At 37.3% G+C, this 13,722-nt stretch overlaps 1 protein-coding gene across 2 annotated transcripts in view; it reads left to right on the plus strand.

The window, feature by feature from the left end:
- Window positions 1-6,985: 6,985 nt before the first annotated feature.
- Window positions 6,986-13,722, plus strand: part of PTPRO (protein tyrosine phosphatase receptor type O) — a 223,414-nt gene continuing 216,677 nt past the window's right edge. Inside the window, exon 1 of one of the 2 annotated variants that reach the window (XM_079140391.1) lies at window positions 6,986-7,573. In XM_079140391.1, the coding sequence (XP_078996517.1) occupies window positions 7,499-7,573 (75 nt within the window). In that variant the 5' untranslated portion in view covers window positions 6,986-7,498. The remainder of the gene's footprint in view (window positions 7,574-13,722) is intronic. The other variant, XM_079140392.1, reaches the window with a different exon arrangement.

Below are 13,722 nucleotides of genomic sequence, written 5' to 3' on the forward strand. Positions count from 1 at the left end.
GTTCTATGGAATCATTTTTAATTTTCTTCAATACTATAATGATTTTGAGGATAACGAACTGCTTAGGAGTGAAGCATATCATATTGTATGCAATTAATTCCAATTCAAAAGAAAATAATTTACATTAAAAGGATAGATAGATGCATACAGACACACATAAATTAGATAATCGATAGATAATAGGTAGATGATAGATAAACAGGGCAAATTGTGTTAGCAACTGGTGAAACTAGGCAAAGGCAGAGAGTTGATCACTTTTTCTTCAACATTTTATTTTGAAAAATTTCAAAATAACAGAAAAGATGGAAGACCTGTATAGAGAACATTTATATGCCTGTCAAAAAATTCTACAACTGAAAAATTCTGCTAAAGTTACTTTATTATATGTCTATCCATCCAGTCTCCTGCCAATCTATCTCAGTTTTTATGCATTTCAAAGTTGCAAACACCAGGATATCTCATCCCTAAACACATCTGCATGTGTCTTATTAGAGTGATGATCATTTATTGTACTAGGTTTTCAATGTCCCTGTAGTTTTGAAAGCTCCTCAAAAGTTGAAGAGAAAACATAGATAGCTTTTAGAACATGGTTCATTCAAATTGGAAGTCCTTATCTTCAATGATTATTGTCACAATTTCTAAGTGTATTACTCCTCAACTCCTGACAGACCTACTCTTTATTAGCATTGCTATGTCCCTTCTATTGGGCTTCACTCTTAACCAGTGCTGAATTGGATTCTGGGAGTTGGAAGTTGGGCCTGGACTGTGGCTACAGGGAATGGAGTTCAGGGGGACACGAGCTACATGTGTAAAAGTTAAACATCAATGGAGGCAAAGCAAGCAGACAAACAAAATGAGTGAGAATGTGAAGGTAGTGAGCAGAGAATAGAAAACAGGTCTAACAGAACTCAAAATAACAACAGAGCAATGGATTTCAGAGGTACAAGGTAGAAACTAGAGAACATCCCTGGGTGACAACATGCTGCAAAGTACTGTCTGTGTCATGGGTCTTGGGTGACAAGTCAATTGCTGAGGATTTGGAGAAGGTGAAGTTTGAGCAAAGATAGGAATAAATGGGGAGAAGAGGATTCCAGACAGAGAGAACAGCCCTTCTCTTAGTGTCGGGGGGGGGGGGGGGGGGCGCATGGTATACACAAACTTTAGAACAGAGTAAAGGAGATGCAGGATAGGGATAGATAGCATAGGACTTTCTGAGCCAGACTGAGGAATTCTGTCACTATCCTAGAAATATTTGGACATCAATGATTGATTTTATGCAGAGGAATCCAAGTGATCAGATTTGACCTGCAAAATCTGGGTCCACTTGGGTGCACTTGGAAATAATTTTACTTTGGGCTCCTGGGTGGAGCAGAATGAGCCAGAGAAAATACAGATAGAGTTGAAATGAGGAAGATATAAGGAGGATTTAATGGTATTTTGAACCAGGATGAGCTTTGTTTGGCATAGAGAGAAATAAATTGAAGTAAGAAGTATTTTGGAGTAAAATGATAGGACACAGAGTCAAATTGGGCATGGTGTTGTTGCAGGAGGGTGGGGAGGGAGGGATCACGAGTGACCCCTGTGCTTCCAGCTTGTGCTGATGACTTGGCACTGGTATCATAAAGGGGAAAGGAATTTCTCAGGGGAGGTATTAGGAGTTGAGTTTGGGACATATTAAATGTTAGCTGTTTTAAACTTTCAAAAGCAGATTCAATTATGTAGTTACTTACATAGGTCTGAAACACAAACAAGTGCCTTAAGTTGCAAGAATGACCCTGCGGATCACTTGCATAGACAGATACTGCAGACACAGTCACGGAATAGACTGGCTAGGGCAAGAATACAGAAGCTGATAGAGACCAGGAGTCAGAATTAAAAATTACATTAAGTGGATAGAAAGTAGAGAATGATCCAGAAGAGGGAGATTTCAAAACAAGAGATGTAGAAGAATAGCAGGGGTGTGTAGGGTTATGGTACATCATGAGTGTGTCTTAGGAAGGAGGGAGAAGCCGGCAGAGCATATTCTTCATGGAGGTTCCTACTAGACTTTGTGAAAGTGATAGGGAGATGATGAGAGCAGAAGCCAGAGAGAGTGGTTTGAAATCAAGTAGGTGGGAAAAAGAAAAATATGGAGACAGAGATAGTCACAATACTTAATTACTATAAGTATTTAATATTACTATAAATGGGCAGTGGCAGGAGGTGAAGGACAGTAGAAAGAAAAGATAGCAGACAGTCATGAAGGGTCCAGTGAACATTTTCTTTCCTTCAATTGTAAAGATAATAACATGGCTAAAAATCACAAGGAATGGAACACATTAAAAGGCAACCTTCAATAACATGACTGTTTAATCTGTTAATGTTTTAGGGTAATTAAAGGAAATCTTAACAGAAAATTCTAGAATATAAGAACAAGGAAGACTGGAAAAATGAGATCCAGAGAACTGATAATAATTAGACTTACAACTTTACTGAGCTCTTGTTTTTGACAAGACAGAAGGAGATGGAACAGGAGTAGATAAGAGATTATGTTCACTCTCAGGGAAGCTGAAGATGTCACCTGATGGACTCTACTTTCTCTATAAGGTCAAAGGTGAAGCCAAAGCACTGAAGAGTTGGGAGAGTTGAGACGCATAGAAAGCATAGGAAATGGCACTGTAGATGGTGAGTTAGCCCACAGACTCTATACATATTGATCCCCAGCTGGATTTCATTCAAATCATTCTCTAAACATAAGTTAAATACTTACCCTGGTAATTTCTCCATGTTATCAAATCGTCCAACAAAACAGGTAGAATCTGTACATTCCACTCCTTCTCCCAAATTGCTCCTCTTACAGATATTCACACTATACAAGTACATCTAGAAATTCACAACTAAACTGTTTTGCTGTTTCCTTTTATGGTAAAGATGTTTTAGTCTTTCCTGGGCACTAGAATTTTCTCTGGAACATTCATGCCTTTTTCTTCTGATTTCTCCTGCTGGAAGGTAGTAACACCAATCCATCTGTAGCATCTCCTATCCCTTCTCTAAACTGTAATCATCTTCACCCCTTCTCTCACAATTAGATTTGAGACTATTACTAGCTTTGTCATTTTAGCAAGAAAAATGATTGGGTGTGATTGATTTGAAGTAAGTGTTAACACACGTTATTGTATCTACTGGTAGAATCTTATCAGTTAATGCGGTGCATTTTCAAAATACATGATTAATGGTTTCATAGTTTTTACACAGGATCTGAAATCACCATCACTGAATTTTCCATAATTATGTATTTGCAGTCCCTTTTTAACTAATACATATGTAGACACTATGTGTGACACATAAAAGGCTATAAATGTTGTACTGCATTTTTAATTTGAAAGGAAGTAAAGGAAGAAGGGAAGGGAGGATCAGCAGATGCCATTTCCACTTAGCAAACAATATGTCTTGCTTTAGCTATAAATTACATTCAAGTTCTATTCTTACATACTGCCAAGTCAAAATGAATCCTCCTGTACAGGATGTTAATACTTTAAATCAAGAAAGCTAGGTATGTACAAAAGCTAAGTATGTTGATGATAGCAATATTTGGAATGCTCAGGAAAAATATTTGAGAAGTTTATTGTTTCAAATATTTAGAAGGTATCACATATGAACAAAATGTAAATAAAATTGCATAACTTAAGGTGGCTTAATTTTTTAAATTAAAGTTTCAGGTTAATTAAAAGAAATGTTGATGACAAATAGCAATAATATACGACTGAGAGAAGGCATAATATCTTTTAAAAATGGCAATCAGGACTCCTAATTAAGGACTTTTTATACTGTAGTCTGCAATTTATGTCCCATGATAAATATCTGCTCACAATTTCTATGTTTTTTATTCCTTTAAGAAGATAAGTCTCTGTTATAACAACTATACCTCATGATACAGCATCCCTGTTTGGCTCTTTAAAACTATGGCTGAGTAAGAAGAAACTTTTAAAATATATATATTTTAGAAAGTATTTAGAGTAAAAGGTAATTAGAAAAGAGTCTCCATATAAATGAAAAATTACCTTCTGTAGTGTATTTCACTCCTTTTTAAATGTAGCAAGAATAATAAGTCTTGGCAGTTGGAACATGCTATTCACCTGAGAGCTGTCAATCATTCTCATTTTGAAAGACATGGAATTTATAAATTGTCAACACATCTTTTAGGCGAGAAACCACTGCTCATCAAGGAAAAAAAACTAAAACAAATGCTAAAATAAATTGAAAATCAAAATGCTGCCTGGTGTTCTTAAGAACATATTCCACATAATCTACAGTTCATATGCTGCAAAAATTGTAATATGTGCGATATGGGTGACAAACTGAATGGCTATTACTGTGCTTTTCAAGTGGAGGTCAATGACTGGAGGGTTTTTTTTCCTGCAATCCATATAAAATAAATTGTCAGTGAGAAGTCCCCATAAATACAACTATCTAATACTGAAACTGCTGACAGCCTCATAGGCTATCTCAGTAGTGGAAGCCAGGACTAAACACACTGAACCACATTAGAGTTGGTCCCTGGAGGACAGAATTGAGCTTCTTTGGCAAGGGCACCATAAGAGTTCCATTTGATTCCTCATTAAACCTCTCACAGGGACACTAGCTACTTCTCTGTGGCTGCTATTACTTCTCTTTCTACAGAAGAAATAGATGTGAACTACATAGGCCCAGATAAATTTATAAATATTTAGGAAAAGATTGTTTTTCCTGATTAAAAAATATCAAGTCTCTTAGAGACTTAACAAAGGCTTTCCAGTTTCTTGATCATCATTGACCACCTTAATTTATTTTCACAGAAAATAGATTTATTTTGATTTGTGAAAATTCATTTTAAATGCTTATCTTACATCACATAAGAGGATCTGTTTTTCCATTTTTATTTTTTCTCCAGAAAAAGCAGCACTGGAAGAAAGTCATTGGTGATAATGATCTCAGCCCTCTTTACCGAACAGAATGGTTGTTATGATGAAATCAGAACAAATGTTTTAAAGTGGTGAAACACAAATTGCTATATGCACTATAGTTGCCTATGGCCCTTCTTGCTGATTTGGAGTCTTGAAAATAGCATCATAAGATTGACCATACTTCAGAAATATTGCATTGAAAAAAATCAATCAGTAGTCCAAGAGAACACACAACATGCTTTATAGATTGAAAACCCCACACTACTGATGATACAACGTTCACATTTTTTGTGGGAATATCCTGTAGGAAATTCACAAAACTGTTATTGCTTTAAGTATAATAAAAACAAGTGAGACTATTTCTTCCTGCAATAACTGTGCAAAATACTTCTCTCTGGAGAGAAAATTTTCTGTGATTATGAAATAATACCTTAAGTCTTCAGGCCATCTAATTGCAGTGTTACTAATGGAATATTAATAATGTTAATTACAAATGCTTTATAGGGTAATGTTTTACTTACTGTTTAATGTTGCTGTTCCCTCAAAGTGATCCATGCATACATCTTTATGAGAGCAGAAAGAGCTAAGCAAGAAAATAAAAAGCATAGCAAAATATAATTATTTAAAAGTATGCATTACTGTGGGAGTTCTTTTTGCATATGTAAGATTAATGTATTATCAAAATTGCTTTCTAATGCCCAAGATACTGTGGGCTATTCTATATTTGTGTGTGCATGTGTCTACAAATATGTGTATATATGTATAATATATACACATGCACACACATGAACAGCCTTATATGTTTCCATAATTCACACACAAACACTCATTTCAAAAAAAGAGGAATGCTTGGTATCTTGTGAGTGAAATTCTGCTACTGGTCTAAACACATTTGTAGTTCTAGAGATTAGAGCACTTTAGAGCCACTTTGAGAGTGGGTGGAAGTAAAATGCTGCTTTCAGGAGCTTCAAAATAAAGGGAAAATACATAAAGCCTTACAAGTGTAGTCCCAAGGATAAAATTTTCAGAAAGCCCACAAGTCTGACCTAGAAGGAGAGAGACGCAACTAATATTTTCCCCAAAGCAAGTAAATATCCAAACCCAGGAAGGGTGGGCACAATGGCATTAAAGTGCAAATGGGAGGGAGAAGAAGGTGAAAACAAAAGCAGTCTCTAAAAGAAGTTATCAAAGAGATTGTTTTCACACAAATTCAGGCCATCTCTATATTTTATGAGCACAAACATTAGTACACCAATGTACCCCTGCAAACATAATCAATCTAAGACTTTCTGGGAGGATAAGTATATGGTCACTGCTCATGTAGCAAAAGGTTGAGTAACACAGCTCTGGGTTCTTCTTCAGGCCACTACTCCTTAGCTGTGTGAGACAGAACTGGTGCCTGACCTCTTACATTGGTGACCAAGGTGACCTTTTCTGTCTCCTGGTGCCCAAGCATGCCTCAAAGATAAATAGGAAGTTTCATTACTGGCAGGACACAGTAAGGGTAATTTACATGATAATAAGAAATAATTTATATCTGAACAGTGCACCCCATAGTTTATTTTGACAGACATATCTTTCAAAAATACACATAACAACAATAGGAACAGGTAAGTAGATTTGGGGACACACAGCATGGAAGTCATTGCTTGTGATTCTAAAAAGTCTTAACTATTCAAGGATAACTCAGAATTTTTAGAAAATTTGTATCTATTTATAAATAAGAATAAATTATTGTGATCCTCATCTAGATTCAGCTTCAGGTGACGTGACAGACTTTGGTAAAGGGCAGTCTTGAAATTTACAAGAACTCCTGATTTTAAATGGAAAATGTACATATATCGTGCTATGTCTTCTTAGGTGAATATGGGATGGAGAGAATAGAAGACGGGCGCAGTGGTGTGAGGGTAGATACCTTGCCCTTCTCTCCCTCCCTGGTACCCACCCATACGCTCCGGATCTCAATCACCCAAGTGTTGTTACCAGTGCTTTTAACTGCAGCTGAGGGCAGGGGTGTGAAAATTGAGAGGAGACTGGCTCCAATTGCTCAAGAGGAGCCCATCAGGAAAACCCACCGAACTCTTGAGTCCCAGATTCTGTGGGAAGGTTGAGGCGGAGCCTGGAATGGGGGCTGTCCAGCAATAGGAGGAGGCTGGTGGGAGGGTTGGGAGACTGCTGTCACTTTATGAGTCCGCAGCCTGAGTGAGAGTATCCCTGTTGCTAAGAGGACCACGGCTGGCCGGACGCAGGGCCCCCGCCTCTCCCTCACCACTCGGACCCAGTGACTCCTCTGGCAGCTGCGGTGGTGGCTGCGGCGGCCGAGCCTCGCCCACTCCAATCTCCACCCTCTCCATCCTTAGCTATTAAAGAACAGCGGCGCCTGGCACGTTCTTGGAGGACCCCCAGCGCAGAAGAGAAAAGGGAGAAGGCGCAGGGGAATTGGAAAGGCAGCATGCGCCCGCCAGGAGCTGCCTCGGCGCCCACGGTCTGAGGCTGCAGCCCTAGTTCGCCATTGTGAGCCGTCGCCAGAGATCCCGCCGGCGCCGCGGTTCCCCTGGTTCCCTGTCCGCTCAGCGATGGGGCACCTGCCCACGAGGACGCGCGCTGGCCACCGCCTCCTGCCTCTTCTCTGGCTCTTTGTGCTGCTCAAGGTAGGGGAGCTCCCCGCACGCCTCTGCCAAGGCGGTCCAACCCGCAGCAGCTCTCAGGCTCTTGCTCTGCTGTGGGGGAACGATGCGCCCCGGGGCGCTATGGCCCCGCCTGGGGGAGCATCAGCCGTGCAGCCCGGGCGCACGCTTTGTTGTGCTTGCGTGTGCGTGTTCCTGGTGGTCCTAAGGGATGGGGGTGGACGAATAAGGGAAGTTTTCTCTCTCTAGTTTTCAGCCTTTGTGCTCTCTTAGCTCCACTGATAGCTTTATCAAAGGTGGGCTTGTTGAATAGAGCTTTCTCAGGCAAAATGAGGTCACTTTCCCTGCTGGTCCCCAGTGCGCCCCAAAACCGCTCAACCTCCCCGCCCTCCGCCAACGACTGCTTTGTCTTAATTTACCTTCTTCGAGAATTATACACCGGGTGCTGAGCTCCTTGATCACAAATGGACTGCTTGGTGACGGGTCGAGGGCATGATTTTCCTTGAATAAGGAGTGTCAGTGTGATCCTGTCTTACCTCCACCTGAGAATTCCGTGTATAAAGTCTCTAGACTTTCTCCGCTGTATTTATAGAAGATGCTGTCTCTAATTTTAATGGTCGAAAAAAATATGTAATTCACTTTTTCCTGTTTCTTCGGAATGTGCTACCTTGGGAATATACTTTGGGGAAAAAATGAAAAGAGCTGCTTTTAAAAAATCAAACTTGAGATTTGTAACAAACAATTTGTTTTGAAAAAAAATTAGCTAGATCTTGGAAGATGGTGTGAAGTTAAGAAGGGATTAACTACCACTCCTGTCTTCAGTGTGTCTGCTTTATCTCTGTCCTTAGTTCTTTCTTTCCCTTCTCCCTTTTTGGCAAAGCAAACTCCAGAATGTCGACAGGTGACTGGGAGCTATCCTTTCAGCACCACGGTGATACCTAGCCAAGAAATAGATGAAACATTAATGACTGCAAATGTTTTCTTATTAAGGAGTCACTTCTTGCTTATATGAACCATTAATTATGAATGCCTGACAAGGATATAGTAGAACATGACCAATGAATTACGAACAGCATTAATTTTAAAATCTCTATGTTTTCATTTATCTTAATGGAAAATAGGTAAAGGTAGTTTCAGGGAAAAAAGCAAAAGAGGGCATAAGTAAGATTATAAAATATGTTTAATATGTTGTAAGTATTTTATTAAGTTATCAATAATTATTTTATTTTAAAATACGTTAAAAAATAAGTTCAGCCAGGGTTCCTCCCTAGGAGGTTGTTCCCCAGTACACATCACCAATGTATTAGACTTAAGTTTTTTTATTATTATTAACTCTTCCATTTGTCCCAAACTCTGCCATAATCATTATATCTATGCTTATTATGAAACTGAAATTGATTCACCACACATTTTATCAAGTAACAGCTAAGACTTATATGTATGTCATGGGATCTAAACCTAACCTTTGGAACAACTACAGGTTTTGCTGGAGCTCTTCATAATGGATGAGAATTGCAGAAATGAGAATTATTAGTTTTGGAGTGGGGTTAGAGTGCTGCAGTTGAAATGTAAAAATGTGGCAAAAGTTTGAATTCAAAACTGAATGTGGAATGAGATAACAGTCAGTAATGGCATAAGGATCATCTAGTGACTATAATAGAGGTTCACTGTTTCACAAAATAAGTGTATTCCTCAATATCTGCAGATAAATGTCACTGATGGCAAAATGCATAATATAGGAAATACATTGTCAAAACTTACCATTTAAAGAAATATTATTGAAAAGAGACAAACAATCTTTTAAGGAATGTTATTTTATTTTATATAAGCACAATATTTGTTTCACCTTAATATAAAGCATTTAAGATGTGTATCAGATATATATATATGTGTGTATATATATGTATATATGTGTGTGTGTGTGTGTGTATATATATATATATGTATGTATATGACACCATGTGCTAGTCTTCTAGGTATTTTATTCACACATATCATTTCATTTAATCCTACTTTGTTGCAACTAAGAAGAGATGTTCATATTGGTAAATTAGACACATAGTATAATGTCTTACATTTAGTTGTTAGTATATTACATGGTGCATCAGGCATATAGTATAATCTCTTTATAATTTGGAGATGCTTTTGAAATCAAGGTCCTGAAATGTGCCAATAAAATAGATCTAATGATGTAGGTGGTGACAGAAACATGAAGAAAAACTCCATTATTAAATACTAAAATGTCAACCAGATCTTAATGATAAAATCTAAAAAGATACATGTGTACTAAGAAACAAACCAGTCCTCCAACCTTCCCTCAAAAATTTCCATAGTTTTTGTATGGTCTACAAATTTTCCAATATGAATATTCTCTGTATGAATAGCCTCTATACGAGAGACTATTCAAGAAATCCCTGAGGGCCATAAGTCAAAGAAATTCAGCTCTGAGTCATGATTTATAGTTTTACATCTTCTACTGCTCAGAAACTAGCAGCTGAATATAAGCAGTGGGAAAGTTTGAATCTGAAGAAAGGTTATAACCAACTTCACTGAGGAATCCTCAATGTGACTGACCATGTTTCACTGTTTTTGCATGGTTTAGTTAAAGCCATATTTAATCATTTCAGATTGTTTAAATCATCAGTGCACTCTGAAAGGCTAATAGTTACATAATTTATGTTGCATAAACACAATGTTGGTTATGAAAAAATTTAATTTCATATCAATGTTAATGGTGTATATATAAAACTGGAAACAAAAATAGAACTCTTTTATCAAATGAGTCTATCAGTCTAAAATCCACTATCTATAAATACAGAAGGAGTATTTATCTAGTGAGTCTCCCTCCTGTGCATCTTCCTCAGATTTCCTGTGAAAACAATGCAACTTCACTCACCTATCTTATCTTTAGTAACCTCTCCTGAAAATGGTTTCCTGTATCATTTCACTCAATATCAGTACTTTGTCTACTAAAATGCAAATTATAGAATATGGTGTCATAGGAACTTGAAGTCTGCCATTCCTGAAATGTTGCTTATTCATGTTCTACTGGAATGTTCCACTAAACTCATAGATGTGGCATGGATCTTTCTTTCTTTCTTACTCTCCTTTCTTCATTTCCTTATTTCTGTTGTTACGTGAGATATCATCAAGAACAAATATTTGAAAAAGGTCTTAATATTGTATTTTGGGGGGGGGCGGTTACCAAGGATTGAACTCAGGGGCACTCAACCACTGAGCCACATCCCCAGCTCTATTTTATATTTTATTTAGAGACAGGGTCTTCCTGAGTTGCTTAGGGCCTTGAAAAGTTGCTGAGGCTGGGTTTGAACTTGTGGTCACTTGTGGTCCTCCTGCCTCAGCCTCTCAAGCCACTGATATTACAGGTTAATATTGTATTTTTTTTTTAGGTTCATGTTCAATTCTATGAAGCATGATTGTTAACATTTGGGCCATACTACTCTTGTACTCTTACCTAAGATAAATACCCACTTTCCATCTTTCCATGTTCTTTCTGCTTTTCTCTACTTCCCAGGGTGGGTGGGTTCTCTCTCTCTCTCTCTCTCTCTCTCTCTCTCTCTCTCTCTCTCTCTCTCTCTCTCTCTCTCTCTCTCTCTCTCTCTCTCACACACACACACACACACACACACACACACACACACGCCTCACTTTTTTGTCAAGGTTTCATTGTCTTTTCTGCAATACTGACAGGTGACCCATCATATTTCCTTTTTCTGGAGAACCCTAGATCATCCACTGACTCCTTTGATAAATGGTGTCATCAACCTTTTAGAAAATCTTTTTTTACTTGTGGCATGCTCAGTAAGTTGGAGAAGGCTCACTGGCTGTTCTTGTACAGATGATAGAGTGATAGTCTTCTGCTGTGAACATATGCCTGCTTTAGTTATTTTTATAAAAGACTGTTGTTGTATGAAAAGGAAAATTCACACTATTCTCCTGCTTAATTTTGGCCTCAAAGAAAATGCACATCTTTTTGTATAAATGATTAAAGGCAATGTGAGAGCTGTACTTTAAAATGCAGCACTATTCTTAGTGTCTAAATATCCAGCATAAAAGGATTTAAATGAATAAGAAGATTGACTTCTGAGTCTTATAAATAAAATCCCAACTTGAGTCTTGAGGGTCTGCACAAGGATTTTTGGTGTTGGATATAGTTGGCACACATTGACAAGACTTTGATTGGTAGCAAGGTGGCATAATACAAGATTTAACAGCAGTGACCACAGATACAGAGTTCTCATTTTCTCCCTGACTGAATGCATCCAGTTCCTATGATGTTGCATTCTCAGAAGCATAGTCCCGTTCAATGATGAACTTTACTGTAAAGTGCTTAGTGTTTTAATCTAATCACTACAAATATGTTATTAATATTTTTTAAGTAAAGGAATGTCTTATAATTTTTTGTCTTCCCTTGTACTGAGTATTTGCTGTTAGATATATGACAGAGGGAGAAGAGACAGGAAAAAAGAAATAACCAGGGACTGAAATGAAGCAAATTATATTCCATGTATGTATGATTATGTCAAAATGAACCTTATTATTATGTATAACTACAATGCACTAATAAAAATACATGATAGAACCTAATAAACAGGATGCAAATTTTTCTCCACCATACAATTAGCTTCTGACATAATTGTGAAATAGTTTAATATTGACAAGTAAATGTATCTTTAAGGAAAACATTAGAAAATTATCATTATATGATCTAAATGATCATAACTACAATGATGTAGTATTATAGAGTAACACTAACTATTAACAATTATATTATATATAATTATATAACTACTATCAGTAACTTCTATTAATTTTATTAAAACATAAATCTTGCATTAGTCTTATTAAAATCATAAATCAAGACACTAATGTTATTTTCCAAAAAAATGTAATACTTCCCATTGCTCATTTATTAGTCAACTTTGCCTCTTATGTTGTTTGAGGTCATCGATTAAAATGTAGCAATTGATGTGCTAGGGAAAATGGTCCCCTTACCTTCATATGTAACCTACAACTTCAATCAATTCCCACATATGCAGGCAATATCTCACATTCCTCTTCTCCATCACCTCTCTCCTGTGACCACTACCATTTAGAACTGCCTGAAATTTCTGCATTCCAGTTGGTAGAAGACCTTTCAGTTTCCCATAACATTGGCCTTAGCACACATACCCTTTTCTGTACCCGGGTCTTGGTTATACCAATGGTGGTGTTTAATCTAGGGTCATAAACCAATGACTTACTAAACTCTTCTACAGTGACCTTAGAATGTATGTGTGATTTAAGGAGCCAAAATAAAGTGAATGTGGCACAAGTAGAGCAAGCAAGAGAGTAAATGAGGTGGGAGGCAGAACATAAAGACACTAGTCCTCTTTTCTCCTGGTACTGTTGACTCCAGCAGGGTATGTCTATATGGTTTCTACCAGACATTAGGAAGATTGTGTGAAACCCTTCTCAAATACCTCTCTTGTAATTTGCATCACCAATTACTCCTAGTGTTTTCCTTTTCCAATCTTGCTTGCCCCAGGGCTCCAAAACATCAATCTTTAGAAATTTCCCACCTCTGCATAGAGTGCCTTCAAATTTACTTCTGCAAAAAACCCATATCCCTCCATCAGAAAAATCATCCTCAATTCTTTCAGAATCTAATTCTGTAATGAAAGATTTCTTCTTGTCTTGGACATTCTAGTTTCTTAAAAGCCAGCTCCTTTTTCTTTTGTATTTTAAAAGCAAAGAGAGAATCTTTGTGGAAAAGGCTCCTTGATGAAAGGTTTTTCTTTTCCTTTTGTCAACAAATTGTGATACAAGAAAAGAGAATGATACATACTTAGAAAATATTTCAGAAACAGAGAATTAAATTAGGAAGTAGGACTTTAAGCTCGAGAGTGGTATTGCAAATTATAAATATGCATGGCAACTTCTGTAAGAAAATGAATAGGGGGACAATTAGTCGATGAAATGAAGAAAGTTTGATGAAAACAAATATACTGCCATCTTCTATTTGTATGCAAATAAATGTGTTTCCTTACCACATGCTCTTTATTTGGCTTTTCCTCTGCTGTGCAGTTCATTTTTCTGACAAAATTGTTCCTATCTTATGAACCTGTCTTTAAACTGGTAATTTGTGTACCTTTACCAACAAATTTTAAAGA

Source organism: Sciurus vulgaris, assembly GCF_902686455.1.
Source record: "Sciurus vulgaris genome assembly, chromosome: 5".
NCBI classification, from domain to species: domain Eukaryota; kingdom Metazoa; phylum Chordata; class Mammalia; order Rodentia; family Sciuridae; genus Sciurus; species Sciurus vulgaris.